Source organism: Thrips palmi, unplaced genomic scaffold, assembly GCF_012932325.1.
Source record: "Thrips palmi isolate BJ-2018 unplaced genomic scaffold, TpBJ-2018v1 HiC_scaffold_16, whole genome shotgun sequence".
In the NCBI taxonomy this organism is placed as follows: domain Eukaryota; kingdom Metazoa; phylum Arthropoda; class Insecta; order Thysanoptera; family Thripidae; genus Thrips; species Thrips palmi.
In genome coordinates this window covers 12877811-12897364 of record NW_023144625.1, presented here as the reverse complement: position 1 = coordinate 12897364, position 19554 = coordinate 12877811, and the positions used below count along the sequence as shown (strand labels likewise).

The 19554-nt window shown below is 45.1% G+C and overlaps 1 protein-coding gene across 8 annotated transcripts; it reads left to right on the top strand.

Moving 5' to 3' along the window:
• Positions 1-1868: 1868 nt before the first annotated feature.
• Positions 1869-19383, top strand: LOC117642072 (ATP-binding cassette sub-family A member 5-like). 8 transcript variants are annotated; one of them, XM_034379878.1, is made up of 33 exons: positions 1869-1980; positions 5824-5954; positions 6043-6225; positions 6318-6517; positions 6607-6814; positions 6915-7008; positions 7114-7279; positions 7374-7560; positions 7676-7819; positions 7953-8103; positions 8364-8437; positions 8560-8731; positions 8831-8972; positions 9055-9169; positions 9263-9412; positions 9500-9589; positions 9662-9801; positions 9970-10198; positions 10274-10466; positions 10868-10951; positions 11603-11707; positions 12159-12389; positions 12468-12765; positions 12860-13052; positions 13187-13511; positions 13600-13871; positions 13965-14111; positions 14212-14421; positions 14505-14665; positions 14737-14944; positions 15078-15169; positions 15281-15522; positions 15619-19383. In XM_034379878.1, the coding sequence occupies exons 1-33, from the start codon at positions 1917-1919 to the stop codon at positions 15717-15719; spliced, it is 5502 nt and encodes a 1833-aa protein (XP_034235769.1). In that variant the 5' UTR covers positions 1869-1916; the 3' UTR covers positions 15720-19383. The 8 variants fall into 8 exon arrangements, with proteins under 8 accessions (XP_034235769.1, XP_034235770.1, XP_034235771.1 ...); XM_034379884.1 differs by lacking the exon at positions 1869-1980 and adding an exon at positions 3200-3406 and having other exon boundaries at positions 5828-5954; XM_034379882.1 differs by lacking the exon at positions 1869-1980 and adding an exon at positions 3200-3406.
• The last annotated feature ends 171 nt before the right edge of the window (positions 19384-19554 follow it).

The window sequence follows — 19554 nt, the reverse complement described above, 5'->3', positions numbered from 1 at the left end:
GCAGTTCAGGCTGCTCCTGCCTTCGCCTTCGCCTCGGCTCGCGCGCCGTTGCGCTGGAACAAATATAGAATCACCTCGACGTCGTGAAAGATGAACATGAAATGTTTGTGTTTTTGTTAGTGTTGCTGCTGCGGATCCCGTGTGCGCTGTGTTCGGCAGCTATACAGCAACACTCCTCGCCGACTGTACTTTTTCTTCTTTCCCTTTCCGGTCGGATAGGCCGCGCCGAAACTCGCAGCCGCGAGTCCAAAAGGCACACTGGCACACTGGGCACACCGACCAAAAGGAGCGCCTCCTTTGAGTCCTTTGTGGAGCCGCGGCGCCGGGCTCGCCTAGAACATCCCGCAAACAAAGAACGCAAACCGAAGATTACCTTATCGCGGAAAATTAAACACCGCACTGCCTCGAGCACGTTGCCGGCGTTGCCAGAGGCGGACGCCGCGAACACACCTGGCGGCCTGGCGGCCTGGCACGGCCTCGCGGCGGGGCCTTGGCCCAAGCCTTGGCCCATGCCTTGGCCCATGCCTTGGCCCATGCCTTGGCCCATGCCTTGGCCCATGCCTTGGCCCATGCCTTGGCCCATGCCTTGGCCCATGCCTTGGCCCATGCCTTGGCCCATGCCTTGGCCCATGCCTTGGCCCATGCCTTGGCCGTGCACGACACGGGCACACTAGCTGAGCCGCTCTGTCTCTCTCGCACCCCTGCGGGGCCCTGCGGGGCGCCCTGCGAGAGACAGAGCGACGAAACGACTCCTCGGAACCCTGGGCGGACGGGACGGGGCCTGCTGCTTCGGCTCCATACACTTGGGCGAAGTGGATCCAACCTGCTGCCTGCCTCGGCCTGCCCGGCGCAGCCTGGCGCGCTGACTCTGCGGACTCTTCATCAGTGATGTGCTGTGCGGCCACCCTGCTCTCCGTTCCGTTTCCGAGATTCGTTTTCGTCGCTCTGTCTCTCTCGCACTCATGGGACGTCCCGTATAGGTGCGAGAGAGACGGAGAATCGGTCTGCCGGGCAAGGCCAGGCAAGGCTGCAGGGGCTGCGCAGGGAGGACGAGTCATTAAACGGAGTAACCAACGAGGGCACGAGAAAGGAGAGCCGAAGAAAGCCGAGGCACTGCTGCCTGCTCCTGCTGCCCCTTGCCTCCGATTCGCCTCCCTCCCCTTCTCCACGCCCCTCTTACCTCGATCCCTATTCATCCCGTGCACAGAATGCAGGGCCGCAGGCTGTCTCTCTCGCACTCGCGGGCCCGGGGGGCCGCTCCGTCGCGGTGCGAGAGAGACAGCGTAGCAGCCTCACAATGGCGCGTCCGAGGCAAAAGCCGTGTCGACGTCGCCTCCCCGGAGTACGTGTATCAGGGCGCGGTGTGCTTTGAGGGCGGCGCGTCTTTTTCGCGCTTTTTCGCGCTGCCGATGCGGTGCGGGGTGCTTGGCTGCTTCGCCGCGCTCGGCGCTGCACAGTGGGCCAGAAAACCGCGCGTAGCACGGTGCGCCTACGGGGTGTATGAAAACGAGGGGAATATGGGTCGCGCGGCTACAGCTGAATCCGCAGATCGGCGGGCGACGCGGCGGCGCGGCGACGCGCGGCCGAATGGTAAACATGCATGACCGCCGGGTAAGCCCTTGCTCGCTCCCATGCGCGACATCCAGCCTGGTGCCCCCCCCCCCTCTTTTGCGGTCGCTTATCACTTTCGGTGGCAATGCTGGGGGCCGTTTGGACCATTTGCTGCAGACAGGCCCCGGGCCGGCCGGCCAGGCCAGGCTAGGCCCGCCGCCAGCACTGCCAGCACTGCCAGCACGCCGCCAGCGCGTCGGGCCCGGTCGGGCCGCAGGGCCGCACTTCACCGCCGGCCTGCTCGTGTCACTCCGAGTCACTCCCACTACACGGCCACACCAACTGCTCGTGGTGCAGCAAGGACAATGGACTGGTGGGGCCGGCGACGGGCGCGCCGACGAGGAGCGACGGTGTCCTTGGCCATGCACGGTTTGGAAAATCACGTTAACATTGTCGTCTGTGTGTGTATGTGTGAGTACGTGTCGCTTTGCCGTGACGAGCAATCGCCCTGCAGACGTCACTCTGTCTCTCTCGCACTCCTGGGGTATCCCGAACCTGTGCGAGAGAGACAGAGCGACGAAAAGGACTCACAAAATGAGTCTGCTGTCACCGGCCGGTGTGCGACGTGTGCCGGCCGGGGTAAGCATGGTTGGGCCCGTTGGGGGCAACGGCACCGCGCCGCTCCGCTTCCTGGTCCCCGACCCCGTCACGGCCGTCCGACGCCCTGACGCCCTGACGCCGACGCGCTGCAGGGGGTGCGCGGCGCGGCGCGGCGCGCGGCAGGTGCGTATTTCAAACTTTTAACGACGTGCCTCCCGCATCTGCTTTACTCCATTATTGATTGTCAAGCTCCTGCAACACGCCACATTCCGTTGACCCCCGAGACGGGAAGGGCCTCGCGCGAGGGGGAGGGGGAGGGGGAGGGACCGAGGCGTCGCTGGCCTGGAGAGAAGCCGCTTTACCCCGTGACCAAGTTGTTGGGGCTTTGCCCCGCCTCCCCCTCCACTTCCTAGTTTCCTCCCCTTTCCCCCTTCCGCGCGTGTCTGGCTGCGGGAAACAACGACTCAACCCTTCGCCGTGCGGCCAGGGGCAGGCGCTGCCGCGCTGCCAGGAGGGCCTGGCCCACCGGGCAGCACCGGCCAGCACCGCCAGCACAGCCAGCAGGGGGTGGCCGCCCTGCCCCGCCCCGCGCATGCGCCGCGCGGCTGGCGGGGCTGGCGGGGCTGGCGGGGCGTGCAACGTGGTGCCTTACTCGCGCGTCGATCCCTCCGTGTCCCCGGCGAAGGGGCAGGGGGCTGCAGGGGGCGGTAGGGGGGCGGGGGCGGGGTGGCACGCGGCTTGTCGCAGCGAGCAGGCTGAGCGCCGAGCGTCCCGAACCGCGCCGAACCGAACGCCGAGCGCGAGGCACCGCGAGGCCGAGCCGAGCCGAGCCGAGTACAGTCCCGACCGACGGGCGACGGGCCCCGACGGTCGACGGTCCGCAGTAGCCCGCTGCCCTGCCAGCCTGCTAGCCAACCGAGGGCGTAAAGGCGCAGCCCAGCTTTGCTAGTCGATTCGCGTCCGCGGCGGGCCTCCACGGCGGGCCTCCACGGCGGGCCCCGCGCGTCGTCCGTCTCTCTCACTCTCTCGCGCAGTTTCGCGAACGGTGCTGCCACCCCGCTCCGGCCCGCCCCGTCCGTCGCGCGGTGCGACGGCGGCGTGCCCGTCGGTCCCTCCCCGAGTCTCGGGGAATAACCTCCAGAGAAATGCCCCGTGTGTCTCCGTCTCCTCCGAGCACGTCGCGTTACCGTCCGGCGAGTGCATAGCAGTGGCCCCCTCTGGGGCTTGATGGCCCCGGACAGGACACACCAGTGAAGTGAGTCTTGGCGCCGCCCGCGCCGCCTGACTGCCCATTCTTCGCGCCTGTTCGCGCCTGGCCCCTCATCCTTCATCGCTGCCGCTGTGCCACAGGCCGCCACAGGCTGTGCCGTCGTCGCCATTTGAGCACCGCATTTCACCCGCTGCGCCGCGCTGTGCCGAGCACCCTCCCAGCCTTCCAGTCTTCCAGCCCCTGGCACTGGCCTCGGCAGCCTCGGCAGCCTCGGCCCTCCCCCCGAGCCGGCCCCCGCAGCCCCCGCGGCCCCCGCAGCCTTGGGCTAGCCCACTCGGCCCGCCAAGGCCCGCCACCCCGAGGGCCGCGAACGCCGCGAACGCCGCGAGGCTCGCAGCGCCCCCCGAAGGCACCCGAAGCCGAGGCCGAAGCCGAAGGCCTTGCCGAAGGCCTTGCCGAAGGCCTTGCCGAAGGCCACCCCGATCCGCTTCCGCATACAATGCATGGACATGGGTGCGAAAGCCAATTTTTTCCTCGACCATTTTCATTTTTCGTAGGTTCAGTGTACTGCTGTAGTGATGAAGCCTTAGATGAAGACGGCGCTGCTGCGACACTGTGACATGTGGGAGGACGGCGGACGAATTCCCCGCCGGCAAGTTTAAAACGCGACGTGGAAGAATCGATACGGAACACGCCTGCCATTCATGTCACGCCCGTCGCGGCGTGCTGCTCCGCTGCTCGTCGATAGTCGTTGAGGGAACCTTTCGGGACGGTTCGAGTAGCAGTAGTTTAGCCCCTTAGTTACCGCGCTCGCCAGGCTAGCCTTGCCATTGCCAGCCTTGCCGCGCTGCCGGCCGCTGGTCCGGGGGCGGCACGGGCGGCCCAAGCAGCACCCCAGCACACCCCAGCGCCGACACGCCGCGAGCCGCAGGCTGTGGTGACGAGCCGAGCCGAGCCGGTCCGAGCCGAGCCGTGCGCGCGGAGCCGAGCCGGGGCGCACGGGGCGTGTGAGCCCCACAGACCCCACGGCCGAGGCTCGGGGGCGGATCCGGACCGCGTTCGGAAGTTCGGACCGCCAGCATCCGGGCGCGCGCCGCGCGTCGCGTCTCTGTCGCACCCGCCGTGCGCGCCGTGCGCCGCCCTACCGGGACCACCGGGACCGGGTCGGGGAGGGGACGGGTGGCGCCTTCCCTGACTTCCCAGACTTCCCCGGACGCAGCCGCCGTTCGCGCCATAGCGGCCGCAGCGCATGTCCGTCGTCTGCTAGGCCCCGCGGCCATGGTTGCCACCCGCCCAATGCCGAAAGTGAAACCCCAGCGGCGCGACACCCGTGGCCAACGCCTGGCCGACCTGGCACACCGCTGTGACGGCGACGAATCGGGCTTCCCCGCGAATATCAGACACCGTCAGCGCTTTTCCCGTTTTGGCGAGCGTCCACGCCGTGGCGCTCTAGAACCGTCAAGTTGCCCATCCTGGACGTAGCCTTGCTGTTTGCGACTGCCTGGTTCTCCGCTTGTCTTTGTCTGGCTGTGCTTTAACGCTTTGGGCATTTAAGTCCGTCAGCTTTTTTCGCGGATTTAGGGAGCAAAGATCAATGATGAGTTTGTGTTAGAGTTCCCCTGGGTTTCCAAACCGTTGTGATGAGAGTGCGAACCAAGTTTAATCCATCGCCTCGCCCGCGCTGAGGTAATGTTTGAATGGGATCGGGGTGAGCCGATTCGTAGTCTGCTAGGCGTATCTGTCAAATTCAAGGTTGCGCTGCAGAGAAGCCATTCAAAACAGTGAAAATTACCGTCATAACTCAATTACAAACAGTGAAGCTTATCATTCTCTCTCAACTGTGCCGCGACTGTAAATGTAACGTTTTAAAATAGTCAAGGATCGGTAGAGTTCTCTTATCTGTCGCCCATAACCTTCCAAAAGAATTGGCAGTGACGCCCAACGCCAATGTTTGCGTTTGTTTTGCTCTAGCCTTCCGTAGTTTTGTTATTGAACATCTTCTGAACCTTGCGCCAACCTTAATTTTCTATACTGAAACCTCTCGGACATGTTTTTACTCTCGATTGAATGTGTCTGATGTTTAGTATTTGTGATTTAATTAATCAATTCAGTTTTATATTTTTATTGCATTGGTAACTAAAGTTATGTTCTTAACCACGATATATAACTTTTATCCGTCTCACTCATCACTTTTTTGGAAACGGCTCATTGCTTTGGCTTGCATCCCTTCACAAATGCTTGAAACTATTTTTTGTCGTTGAAAGTTTTGTTTGATTTTCTAGTCTTAAATCCCACTATTTTTCTGGAGATTTTTACATGTTGCATGCTTTGGACATTTCCTCCGTGAAAAAACATGTTTTTTTTTGTTTTTTTTTTGTTTAATTTCTGAGTGAAGAACACAATGTGAATACTATTGATTCCCGAATTGTTCAAGAATTGATTCTAGTTGTTGCTTGTTTCAGCCAGGAGGAGGAGTGTCTGTGTGTCTATCCCCCACCAAGAATCAATGGATGGAACATGCTTCTCTCAGTCAAAGGCCCTGTTGGTCAGGAACTTCCTGATCAAAATCAGGGCCAGAAGAACATTTATGATAGTGGGTTTATTTTAGTCTTGAAAATTGATGATGGGCCTCAAATCTGTGGGACACCGTTTATTTACTAAGAGAATGTTATATTTTACAGGAACTGTTTACCCCACTTATTTACCTGGTGGTTCCAGTAATCATCTTTGTATATATCAATATGTACGAGCTACCATCAATACTTCCACACCCTGGCATTTTAGAAACGTTTCGAGTATTTGACAGATTTTTACTTATCCGAAACCATACGATAGCAGTGGCTCCAAATTCTACAGAAACTCAAGTGAGAACTCCATGACCACACACCATAGTGGTTATTTTCTTGACTTAAAATTCATTGTAATTCAAAATTCTTTTAAAACAATTTTTTTATAGGATTTTTTGAAGGCTGTGAATGATATGTACATGAAACTACAGACTGAACAAGATGGGGCTGACCCCCGGCCTCGTACACCCATCAACTTTCTAATGTTCAATAATATAGATGAGCTGTCAGATTCTTACTGGAAGGAACCTCAGTCATTTCAGTTGGGTTTAGTGTTTGAAGATGACCAACCGATATCCAGCATATTAAAGTAAGGATTTGGACAGCATTCTTCATGATAAATGAATGCGGTATCTTAAACATTGTTTCAAAACAATTTTCTATTTTTATTTTTTTTAGCTATGAAATACGAGGAAACCCACAATTTGCAGTAACTCCACCAACTACTGACATGTATTCTGATTCAGACTCATGTCTTGGTCAAGGGCCTATTAAAAGACAGTGGAGTGGTATATTTCCAGATCCTGGAGAAACATGTCCAGTGCAGCAATATTATCTCTCTGGGTTCCTAGCATTACAAACCTTGGTAGATTTTACCAAAATCAAGGTAAGGTTGACACATTACCTTTAAAATCGTAACATTTGCTGTTTGTGGTTGTTTTGTTGTTTTAAATTCCATGTTCACTTATGGCTTTTTGTCCCACCAGCTTGACTCTGGTGTTAATGACCTATCAATACCGGGCATAGCACTGGAGTTATTACCAAGAAGTGTGAAGGAAACTAAAAGAAACCCATTAGATGGTATGTCATATTATCTTGTTCTTGAATTTTTTTGTTCAGGAACTTTTATCTTGTCTGAAACTTTCCTTATCTTATGTTCTTCTCTCTTTTTCAAATAAATTACAGAGGCTGCTTCTTTGAAGGATTTGATTCTTCTCATTCTTGTTCCTGTCCTTATCGTAATGGCCATGTCGCAATACACTACCTACCTGATTGTTTTGATTGTGAGTGAGAAAGAAAACCATTCTCTAGCAGCTATGAAAACTATGGGAGTGAAAGATTCAGCTTACTGGTAGGCATTCTCTCTCAATTCAAATCAAGTAAGGTTCAGTACATACATATGTAGTTCTAATGTGTAAAATGTGTGATGTTCTTTCCTATTTCAGGTTTTCTTGGTTCCTGATTTATACAGTCCTGGTAGCTTCTCTGGCTTTGGTTGTGGTATTCCTCCTATATCTATCGGATATCTTCCCCAGAACAAGTTACATTTTGCTTTTCCTGAATGTCACTGCATATGGCTGCAGCTCTATAATGATCACCTTTGTGCTGAGTACATTCTTCAACAATGCCAGGGTAATAATAGCAAAGACAAAGATGAAATTGATAACAACACACTATCATTTTTTAAAATTATGGTAGTATATCTTTTATATTTGTGTCCTTCAATGTATTTTCTTTCCCCCTTCAGACCGCCGGACTTCTAGCATCCTTTGTGACGACACTGCTTAGTCTTGTCTTCTTAATTGAAACTGGACTGGATATCAACTCTACTGTAGGCAAATATTTTTTGGGACTCCTCAGTCCTTTAGCTTTCTCCAAGGTACTCTACTTGGTAAGTGGTTCAAATTTCAGTTGATCATCATGTCAAATATTGGACATGGGAAGCTAAGACAAGTGACTGACTGACGGTCGGATTCTGGCCATATGTGCACCTAATGCATTGTCACTTTATTTATTCTGTTCAGGCTATCGCCATGGAGCTGTCTGGGCAGGGTCTCACTTGGTCCACCATGTGGCTCGGTCCACAGCCTACAGCTGGAGCATATTTTGTGCTTCAATTTGTTGACATCCTTTTGTATGGGCTCTTAGCTTATTATTTGGACAACGTTCTTCCAAGTAAGTCATGGAAAGCACAAATGTGTTTGAATTGGAGTGTGTGCTACTTGAGCACTATGCCTTATAATGTGAAAATGGAAGGATTACACCAGCTAATGTAGAACACTCATTATACTGAGTTTGAAATGATACTTCCAAAATTTTGTCTTTTCCCAAGGATTAAGAGTCCTTGCCTTTTCCTTGTCTGCAAATGACTGCTATCTCTGTAACAATTGACTAACCCAGTGTGTCCCTTTTCTCTCTTTCCTTGTTGCTAACAGATGATCACTCTATAAGGAGATCTCCTCTGTTCTGCCTGAATCCCATGTTTTGGTGTAATAAACATTCAGATAGGGTAAGTTTCACCCTTCCTGTATAAGGATTGTTCGTTCATTAATATTTCATATCTCTGAATATGAACTGAAGAACGAGATTTCTGCCCAATTTTTATTATTTATGTGTAACCCTCTCTTTCAGGCCACTGCTACAGCAAATGGGGAGCCTTTCACTTATCTTACAACAGAGGAATCAGAAAGTGGAGACATCGAGCCTGTCCCATCAGAGCTCAAGGGCCGAGAGGCAATCCGAATCGAGGATCTCCACAAGACATTCAAAACCTGCTTCCAGCCTGGTGTGAAAGCTGTGAATGGTATGTAAACTACTTTTGCACTTGATCTATATTAGAGCAAATGTGGAAATTAATTTACAGAAGTGTACTAATCCATATATCTTATCTTTTTGTACTCAGGTATCAACTTAACTATCTATGAGGGCCAAATAACAGCCATATTAGGCCACAATGGAGCAGGAAAAACCACACTCTTCAACATTCTTCTTGGCTGCACTGCTCCCACTTCTGGCACTGCTTACATTTATGGATATGATATAAGGTTTGCTTTTGATAATTATTATCTTTGTCCTTTACTCTATTTACTGATTGTGGTAGCAATTTCTTGTGTCTTTCTCATTCAGAAATGCAAATGATATGCAAGTTGTACGCCGCATGACAGGAGTGTGCCCACAGTTTGACATACTCTTCAAAACACTTACTGCAAGAGAACATTTACACTTTTACGGCACAGTGCGAGTATGTATAAAACCCTTTGAACTTTTTTTTACACCCGTTTGGAAAAATGTATCAGTGTGGTATTGACAAATTTCTGTTGTTTTGACATTTAAGGGCATACCTGCTTCTAAGTTGGACTATGAAATTGAACGTACACTTGCAGACTTAGATCTAACGGAGAAAGCTGACTTTGTTTCTGCTAATCTAAGTGGGGGCCAGAAACGAAAACTGTGTATAGGAATTGCTATTATTGGGGATCCAAAGGTACACACCGACCTGTGATTTGCCATTGCACCTGTTGAAATTTGGTAACTGTTCGTAAGATTCTGTGTTTTTTTTTATGCTCTTTAGATTATTGTTTTGGATGAGCCATCTGCTGGAGTGGACCCAATTTCCAGAAGGCACATATGGTCCGTGCTTCAAAGCAGAAAAGCCGGCAAGGTAACTTGGTTCTAGCTCGTGTGGTTTAGGAATGTGGTTTGTGAATATCACAAACGGAAATCTTTGTTTCAGGTTATACTTCTTACCACTCACTTCATGGATGAAGCTGATATTCTTGCTGAAAGAAAGGCTGTTATTTCTAAAGGTCGAATCAGGTGTTGTGGTTCATCTCTGTTTCTCAAAAATAAATTTGGAATTGGTTATCATCTTACGTAAGTGATGTCACTTCTTCTGCTTTGTCTGCTTATGGTGTGAACTATTAGGATTGTGTTCCCTTTTCTACCAAAAAATACTGTCTGTGACCTGATAAATATTCCAGAAATATATGAAATTTAGATTGCTTTCCGAAATTTAAATTGTAACTGTGTCATTGTTTTCAGGTTGGTACTGGGCTCTGATGCACATGAAACTGCAATAGCTCAGCTTGTTCAGCGATATGTCCACAAGTCAGAACGAGCCAGACGCCATGGTAGAGAGTTGTCCTTTATTCTACCTCATAATGCCGTCAACAGCTTCCCAGATTTGTTTGCCGCCATTGAACGAGAAGTAAATTCCAAGCGAGGCCTTGGTATCACAAGTTATGGAGTAGCAATGACTACCCTGGAGGAGGTTTGTGACACCTTTCATCTTTGATGTCCTTTCAGGTGTATTGATGCATTAACTGATGGTTTTGTTATAATGCAGGTATTTCTACATCTTGAGAGAGATGAAGATGAACAAGAAACAAATACAGTTATGGAGAACCTGTCAAGAAGCATGCTAAGGAATCGAGCTATGAGTCGGTCTCTTTCCATTCCATCCAAAAGCACTTCCTATCATAGCCTTCAGAATGAAGCTGCTGCTAGCACTGTCACAACAGATTCTGAAATAAATACAGGTATTGTCTTGTCTTCTGTACTTACACCCACAGATGAACCAGTGCAATTTGCTTAGTTACCACTCGACTTTTGGATGAAAGCTTTGTTTGATTGAAGCACTGTAGAAATGCACTGGTAGCATCTTTCCTGGAAACAAGTTTCAATCCCCTGGGTGATGATGCAATGGTATTTCTGACCTTGGAAGAGCCTCGGGAAAGGCTTGTGTGATTTCTATCCCTATGGAAATGGTTTCATTTCTCTGTAAATTTTCTTTTGGCATCTTTTCCTGCCTATAAATGCAAGTTGCATGCTGTTACTTAGTGGAAGCCTAACATAGCAGCAGAAACTTCACTTACCTGTTCCACATTTTTCTTTGGCTTTTTTTTTTTTTCAAATTTATGATCTGCAATCTTAATTTCAGCTGCATTTGATGCTTCAAAGCAAAATGGTGAAGTCTCAAATCTATCCCAAGCCTCTACCTATCTCCCTCTCAGCAGTTGCGAAGGTGAGCAAATGCTGCATTTTGGAAGAAAATAAATATATTGTTTGTGTTGAAAGCTTTGTATCTACTCCTAGCGTGGCAATTCTGATTTGTGTCACTGTGTGTGTTTCTTGGTGTTGCCTACAACTCTGACAAACTGACTCCTTACTTATGGCTAATGCTCAGATTTGTTCACAAGAGGTGTAACAAACCTCCATTACATCACTTCACACACTGTATGCACTGTAGTTAGACTAGCATAAGCCCTCCCTGTAATATTCCACTAGTAGCTTGGGTAATTTATTTATCTTGCATTCTGTAATGCAGCATCAATAATTAGATTTAATTATCAAGGAAATTGCTTGATTTCTATGAGAAGGATGGTACAATAGTATTAAGCTTTCTTAACAATTAAAAAAAAGTCATGCATTGGATAACATATTATTAGCGCACATGGAATGTATTGCATTCCTTTTTTTTACTTTTTTTATGCCTTTGTTCTCTAGAAGTATGGTGCTCATTTGATTTAAAGTGAACTAGTTGTCTCACTGCCGTTGTTTAAATTTTTGATACCTGTCCATTTACTGGTCATTTTTCTGTCTTGGGATTCTTTTGAATGTACCATTTTCTTCTTTCTTTTTTTTTTTTTTTTTTTTGTTTTGTACTGTGTTATAGGCCCACCACCTGTGAGACCAAAAAAATGTTTAGAAAAGACTACCAGTGAACCTGCTCCTCCTACCACTCCTGACAATCGTAAACAAGCAGGATTTTTCGTTGAAGGTTAGTTGCGTTACAGCAGATCTTGCCATCCTACTACAGTTGATCAGAATTTCCCCGTCTGGAGTTAAATTTTTTTAAATTTTTTTTTGTCTCAACACACTGAGTGCGGCACATCTTGAAGGAGTGGAAAATTACTGCATGTGTGACTTTATTATGCTCTTGTCACACTTGATGTGTTTAAATAACATTCATTGTAGGCTTTATATTGGGAGCTTGCTTGGGTCGTCAGTTTGCACTGGTGTTTTCTACCCCTTCTCTTGCCCTGAGCTTTTCTGATGGTTTCAATGTTCAATGCTCAGTCGTTGAGCTTTTGAAGTTTTTAAGATATTGTATCCCTGGGATGCAATGTTATTGGAACATAGATATTAGTAAAAGAATCTAGGCTCAATGTCCTAGAGTTTTCTTTTGGACAACTTACTGAGAAGCAATTTATTTTTTGTTGGACTTGCAGATGGCACCTTGTCTCCCACCGAACATCCTCTGCGATTGCCTATTGAAGTGACTCCCAACAACACTCAAAGACTACTAGCAATGATCAAACTTCGTATTTGGTGTCTCTTACGGGATACATATAAGCTAGTCAACTTAATTGTTGTACCAATACTTTTGTCTACATTGTTACTGTATCGATCAGCTGGTCACAACCGCCCTCCAGAAATGCCTTCCCTGCGTATGGATGGAGGTAAGATGCATTGTTTCTTCCTGTTTGCAGCTCGAAACCTTTTTCCAGTTCTGAATTTGTTTTGATTGCCTATTACAGGAACTTATGATGCTGCGATGAAAGTTGCGCTCATTGCTTCTGACTTTGCCGGAAGAGAGAGCCCTCAAACTGACCTGCTCCTTAGTGGCTTGAAAGAGGCTGGAGCAGAGTCTGTTGATCTGTATACAGGAAATGTTTCACAGATAAATTTCACATCCCCACATCTCTTAAGGCTCAAAATGTCATTGGGTGATGAGCAAGAAAATCCTGTCGCACTTCAAGTTGTTGCTGGATATAATGATACAGCCCAGCACTCGCTACCCATTGTCATGAATCTTATTAGTAATTCAATATACAGGTAGGACTTTGGATTATTGATTGGTGATTGATTGTTCTTCTTTTTGTGTTGTGCTTTTGTTTAATGTGCTCTAATTGTTGTCACAATATTCCAGAATGGTGATGACAGATAAACTGGGTCGAGATATTGGCAGCAAAACACATCCCATAATCACTAAGTCACATCCATTGGACCGCCAAAATACTAGCAGTACTGTGTTGTCTTATGCTTTGACCGCCTTCAGTGTGGGCTTTACATTTATAATGGTAGCTGCTACTGTAGGGGTGGACATGGTATATGATAGAGAGGTAAGTGATTTTTTAAAAGTGTTTGAACATACTCATTGTTTTTTGTTATGGTCTGAAAGCCCTCTATTCAGGTCATGACAGTAATATTAACTATACCCGCCTTAATAATATGTGAAATTTTGTCTATGTTCCAGATTCGAGCGAAAACACAATTGCGTGTGAATGGATTGGCTTTTCCCATTTACTTTATATCATTTTTCCTGGTTATGTTTGTTGTACTGCTGCTAGTATTCTTGTTACTTGTTCTGGTGGCATATCTGTGTGGTGTAGCTTGGTTGGATACAATTCCTGCAGTAACAATATTTGGGATACTGATGTCTCTATTTTGTCCATCTGCAATTATTGTTGCAACAACATTCTCATATTGCTTTCATAAGACTGAGTCAGCTGCCTCTATTTTACCTGGAGTATTGCTTTTCCCAGGACTCATTCCATACTTCACTATTGTGTTTGTTAAATGTGAGTATTTAATTAATAGGTAATGCAGTATGATGTTATTTTATGCTCATCTGCGGCCCATTTACTGTGTGTTCCTTCTCTTTTTCAGCTCATAAAGTCAAAGAAGCTCTGCATATTACGAACTCGCTGCTAAATCCTCTGTATCTGCCATTCGGGTCTGTGTGGCAAATGATAGATCGTTACCTCATCTGCATGGAAAGCACACGCTGCAGGAGAGAGGGCAATCCTTTCAGCAATTATGGCACCAGGGATATTGGAGTCATCATTGCAGGGAGCATTTTGTCTATGATAATTTGGTCGATCATTCTTTTTATAGTGGACCTCAAAAGCACGGGCAGTTCACTTAGAGACATATTCAGGGTGAGTAAATTGAAGTACATTATTGTATAATGCCATGTCCATGTGTTGAGAAATTTCAGTTGGTTTAATGAAATTTTCCTTATGTCATGACAGGGAGTCAGAGTGTCTGCTGGAGCATGTGATGGTGGTGAAAGTTTGGACTGTGGTGACTTTGGTGATGATGATGTCAGAGCCGAACGGTTGAAAGTCTCACGTCTTATGGTAGATCCTCCCGACCAGCCACCAGTTGTTATTGTGCAGGTAAGATCTACCTTCTAAACTTGTAAAAGACTAGTGGCAACTATCCAACATTCATGTTTTAATGTTTTTCTTTGTTTCCCCCTCCTTTCTCTAAAACCAGAACTTGAGGAAAGAATATGACAAGGATCGCAAAACAAGTAAATGTTGTGATTGTTGTGTTGTGAAAGGAAAGACGCACAAACTGGCTTTAAAAGAGTTATCTTTAGCCATTGACACTGGAGAAGTGTTTGGTCTCCTTGGGCACAATGGTGCAGGCAAGACCACTACAATGAAGATAATCATTGCTGAAGAAGCAGCATCAAGAGGGAGAGTAAGTTTTCCCAAATACCTGGAATGTTAAAAGAAACATTTTCTTTCCTCCTTACATTTGTCTGACGCCTATGTCTGCTTCAGGTCCAAATTGCTGGATATGACATTGCAACCAACATGAATCAAGCATTCCAAAAGTTGGGCTACTGCCCACAGCATGATGCTCAGTGGAAGAAAATCAGCTGCAGAGAACACCTGGAACTTTATGCTGCTATCAGAGGAGTTCCATCAAAGGATATTCCAAGGTAAGTACTTGGGATGGTCATGTAAAATGGCTTATTTTTTTATTTTACTGAATTGGCTCTTTTGTTTTCAGATTAGCGGATGCTTTTCTGGCAGGCCTTCAAATGAAAGAACATGCAAATAAACGGGCTTCGACGTGTTCTGGAGGAACTCGAAGGAAGTTGAGTTTTGCCATGTCCATGGTTGGAAACCCTGCTGTAGTTTTAATGGATGAACCATCCACTGGTATGGATCCACGATCCAAAAGGTTCCTCTGGGATACAATTCTAGCTAGTTTCCAGGTATGTTGGTTTTAGTGAGAGAGAATAAGTACAATGCAAGTTCTTCAATACCAAAGTCAACTCAAATTCATATGTCTGAGTCCAAGCAATTGCTGAAAATGTTCCCCAGATCATTGTTTGTTTTCTTCTTCAGGGTACACGAGGGGCTATCCTCACTACACATGCAATGGAGGAGGCAGATGCTTTGTGTTCACGAGTAGGAATTATGGTGAAAGGGGAGTTAAAGTAAGTGTTTGTGCTTTTATAATACTTCCTCTTATGTTTCTTTCCCCTTAAATCAATCTCTTTGATGTTAACTGTTGTTTATTATTATTATTATGTCCCTGCTTTTTCAAGGTGTATTGGACCAACACAGCATCTTAAAAATTTGTATGGTGCTGGGTACACACTGGAAATGAAGCTGAAGGACATGTCATCTGTGAAAACTGTGTCTGAGAGGCATGATGGGGTTTTGTCATATGTATCAAACCTTTTCAAAGATTCAAAGTTAGTTGAATCTTTCTCAGATAGACTTGTATTTGAAATTCCCCAAAAAGATGTTTCATCTGTTGCCCAATGTTTTAGGAATCTTGAAAAAGGTAAGTGTCTACTGCAGTGTGGTAGCAAAGGTTTGCTTGCCTGTATTAGCTTTTGTGCGCTGTTCACTAATTTTGTCCTCTCCTTTTTCCCCCTAGCAAAACGAGATCTAAGTATAATTGAATACAGCTTCAGTCAAACAACTCTGGAGCAAGTCTTCCTCAAATTTTCTCATGACAATGGAGAAGAAGATGACTGATATAATTGCAGGAATTGTTAAGTTGTACAAATGCAAGTCAGGGACTCTTTTTGTGAGTTCTGTTGCATAAATGGCAATGGGAACAGGCATGTGCATACTATTCAAGATTAGCTAGGTCAATTTTGCCAAGAAGTATCATGTGTTGGATGTGTTCTGACTTTCTTATCCATTTCTACCTCTGTGTTAAGCAGCCCTCACTAAAAAAATATAATTGAGCTGTCTCTTGTACACTCAATGAGGACAATAGTCACTTCCGCTCACCAAAATTATAGAAAGTTTGTATCATATTTATAAACTCCTTGTAAAAGTGGATAAATGTTGTCTTTATGTAATTGTTTCAAGATGTTTGCAGTATGTTACCATGTGGGGAAGAGACCTTAGAATTTTTAAGTCAGTTCTTTCTGTGTCCTAAGACACATTGTTATCCTTTCTTCCTCTTAGAATAAATACTGCTATAGGGAATGCTCATATATTTTAAGTACTCCTCTTAAATGTTTGTAACTGGGCTGATATTGAGAATTTTCTTACTTCAACATTTTCTACAGCTACAATTTGGTGTAGTATTGTATTTACATTGTGTTATTTGACTCTATTGAGAATAACCTTCCAGGCTTTTCTACAATTTATTGATGATAATGTGATGCTGGATGTTTTGTTAAGACATTCTACTGTTTTGACTCTCAGGTTTCCTTTAAAATGTCGCAGTTGTTAAACTAGTTGACTTTTTTATCCGTCAGTAGCAATATTGTAATTTTATGAACTAGTGGTAGATAAGTGTGATGTGAATGATTTTGCATACTTTGTTAGTATGTTTATGCTTCAGAATGGAATAGAAAGAACCATCCTCCACTCAGATAATCTTTTTAGTCATATTTGTAAATCAAGTCATTATAAACTTATCCAATTCCTACAAGGGACTGTGGCTGTTTTGGTAGAGAATCATTCTCTCCTGCTGACCAAATTTTACCTTTTCTTTTTTTGTATGTTTTGGAAATTCTATGGCGTTAAAGTCTGTGGTGCAGTTGCACCATACCATAACAGTTCTGAATCAATTTTGACCGGCATTGAGAACTTGTACTCTGTAAGTCTAGTCTTTTCTTGTCCTTTGTTTATAAATTCTTTTCCAATGGTCTGCTATACCTTTGAGACTGAAAGGAAATTTATTGAACTTCTTACAAATTTTTTAACTTTGACAATGATCTTTATTTGTTTTTTGTTTTAATTTGTGTATGAACTATCATGTAACGTAGTTTTATTATTATGTGTAAGTTCAATTGTTGAACTGTAGGAGTTGATTTTATTTTAATCAATTATGTACTGTGTACATCTTAGCTCTTTTTTCCTCTAATTAAACTTTTATCTGTACCACTCTCCTTTTACTTTAAAAACAGAGTTTCTTCAAGTTTTGCTTTGTAGTGGAAAGACAGGCCTTTTTCAGATCCCTACTTGATTATCAAGAATTAGTTGTGTGGAGGAGTGGTAACAATTCTGCATACATACTGTTATTGTACTGCAATGTAAAAGGTGTAATTGATTGTTTTGCCTGGTATGAGTTCTGTGTGTGAGAGGGGTGAATGGGGCCTCCATCAAGAGGCTTATCTGTACATTTATTTGTGATATGGATTTCTCATATGTGACATACCTTTTCTAGTCAATGTAGTCATTTTCATTTAGTCATCATCGCCATCATCATGTATTTTAGTATTGTACCAGTGTATTATTTTAACTCATCCCAGTTTATTTGTTGTGTAATTGAATTATATACATTCTGCATTTTATTTTTATCTTCTTTGAAATCACCTCTCCCTAATTTGTTCATCTTACTTCTTGCTTATTTCCTGCTTTCTGTTGCTTCTTTGCAGACCTTTCCTTTGCAGTATGCATGAGTTAAGTGCACTGGTTTTCTCCAAATTAAAATTATGCTTGGTAAGAAGCCATGTATCTGTTTTTATGTTTTATAGACTTTTCAAAAGGAAATGAATACTTTGATGTACATATTTCGCTGAAAGTTTGCATCTTTTTTGCTCATGGTGTGTGGTACAGTTTTGCACTGGAAATAAGCTTTTCATTGTGATACTGAGTGTGGTGTTACAGAATTGTGAGACCAAAGTCTACCAAAGTTCAAATTGTACATTTTGTACAAATAGATGAAAACTTGATAAGAAAAACATTTGGAAAGTTTGCCAAGATAATTATAGAATAATAATAAAAATAAATAAAATGTATGTCGGAATTTCAGTTCTATGTTTATGTTTTTGGTTTCAAGTCACTATTGTTGAGGTCCTCATGTGTTTAAGTTAACATCCTGTTCATTCCTTACAGTAGTGTTTGTCAAGTGTGTTCGCAACTATATCAACAAATGTGACCCATGTGATCATGTGATTTTTACAACATAGAAAATAGTAACAGCTAGAATAAGTACTTTCAATTTATTTTTTATGCACATTTGACAATGCGTTCTCTTTAAAATTCCGAGTCAATTCATGAAGCTGTGCTATTATTAGAGCAATTGATACCCCTGAAACTTTGCTCTGAGGTCATTGCCATCTGTTGGAATGATGGGGTATGTTCTTCACCAGGATCGTCGCCTCTCTGTCCGGTTCCATCATAGTAGGCAGTGCTGTAATTGGTATGGTTGCATTTTTGCATTGCAAGCCTTGCAAATAACTAGACTTCAAGGAAAGCTCTTCTTTGTATAAGTAGTTTATAAATTAAAGTGCTCAAAGACATGTTATTTAAGTTCTCTGTCAGTAATCATTTAGGAATTGCAGTTTGCAAGATGGCTTGTGATGTTAATCCATGTATTTCGTTTAAATTTACTGTAGCCTCATTGTAAACATGAATGTAACTTTGTCTGTAATTATCAAACAGGCTTCCTCTGAGGTAAAGTTTTACGACTCCACTCTCTGTGTGTTTCGTAAGATTAATTTATTGGTGCATACTCTTTTTAAGCTTCATCTGTAATCATTAGCAGCTTATGAATACTGGCTGCATATGCTTACTGTTGAGTTTAGAGTCTTGTAGGACTGTCATTATAAGCCAGGTATTCTGCCATGCACAGATTCTAATTGTCAGCCTGAAACTGGGCCGTATGAATTATTTCCTGTGTTTTTATGAAAGTCGTGTTTAGCTGTGATAATTCAACTTTAAGTGTACCATCTCCTGTCACAGAATATACTATCTTTTGAAAGCACATTGCATAAAGTGTCATATCGATATCGACTGTTGTGGCCTTAATTATTTGGTGAGTTTGGAAAAGTACTGCAACTTCAAAGTTTACTGGGAGAAAAAAAAGTCAATTCAAAGTCACAATGACACAAAAGGACATTTTGATGTCAATGTAAATTATTTTTTGTTGTCACTTTGAAACTGTTACCTTTTGTTCTTCCTGGGTCTAATTTACATCACCACGGCCTGAGCTTGGTGAAGTCAGTCATTTATCCTAACTTACCTTCCTTCACTCATGCAGGTTGTACAGGGTGTCAAACAAGGGCTGGATCAGGGACAGTTGCTCAGGCTCCTCTTGTTGAAAAACTCACCCCAGGGCAGGCTCAACACATCCAAACTACTACGCTCTGTATACCCCCAAAATGATTTGACATGATTTTTAAATCCATCCTTTATGTTTTGCCCTACCTCTGAAAATAAATAAGTTGTTGATGTATAGTTGGGTGGAATTGTGGGTTGGAAACTGTTTGCTTTTACATCCATGCACTTCTTTGACCCTTCCAACATCTCTGGTACTGTAAGCATTTTGGGGACAATTTATTTGTGCTTAGCTTATGTAAGTTTGCCCTGATGATCCAACTGATCAATAATGAAATGAAACACGTCT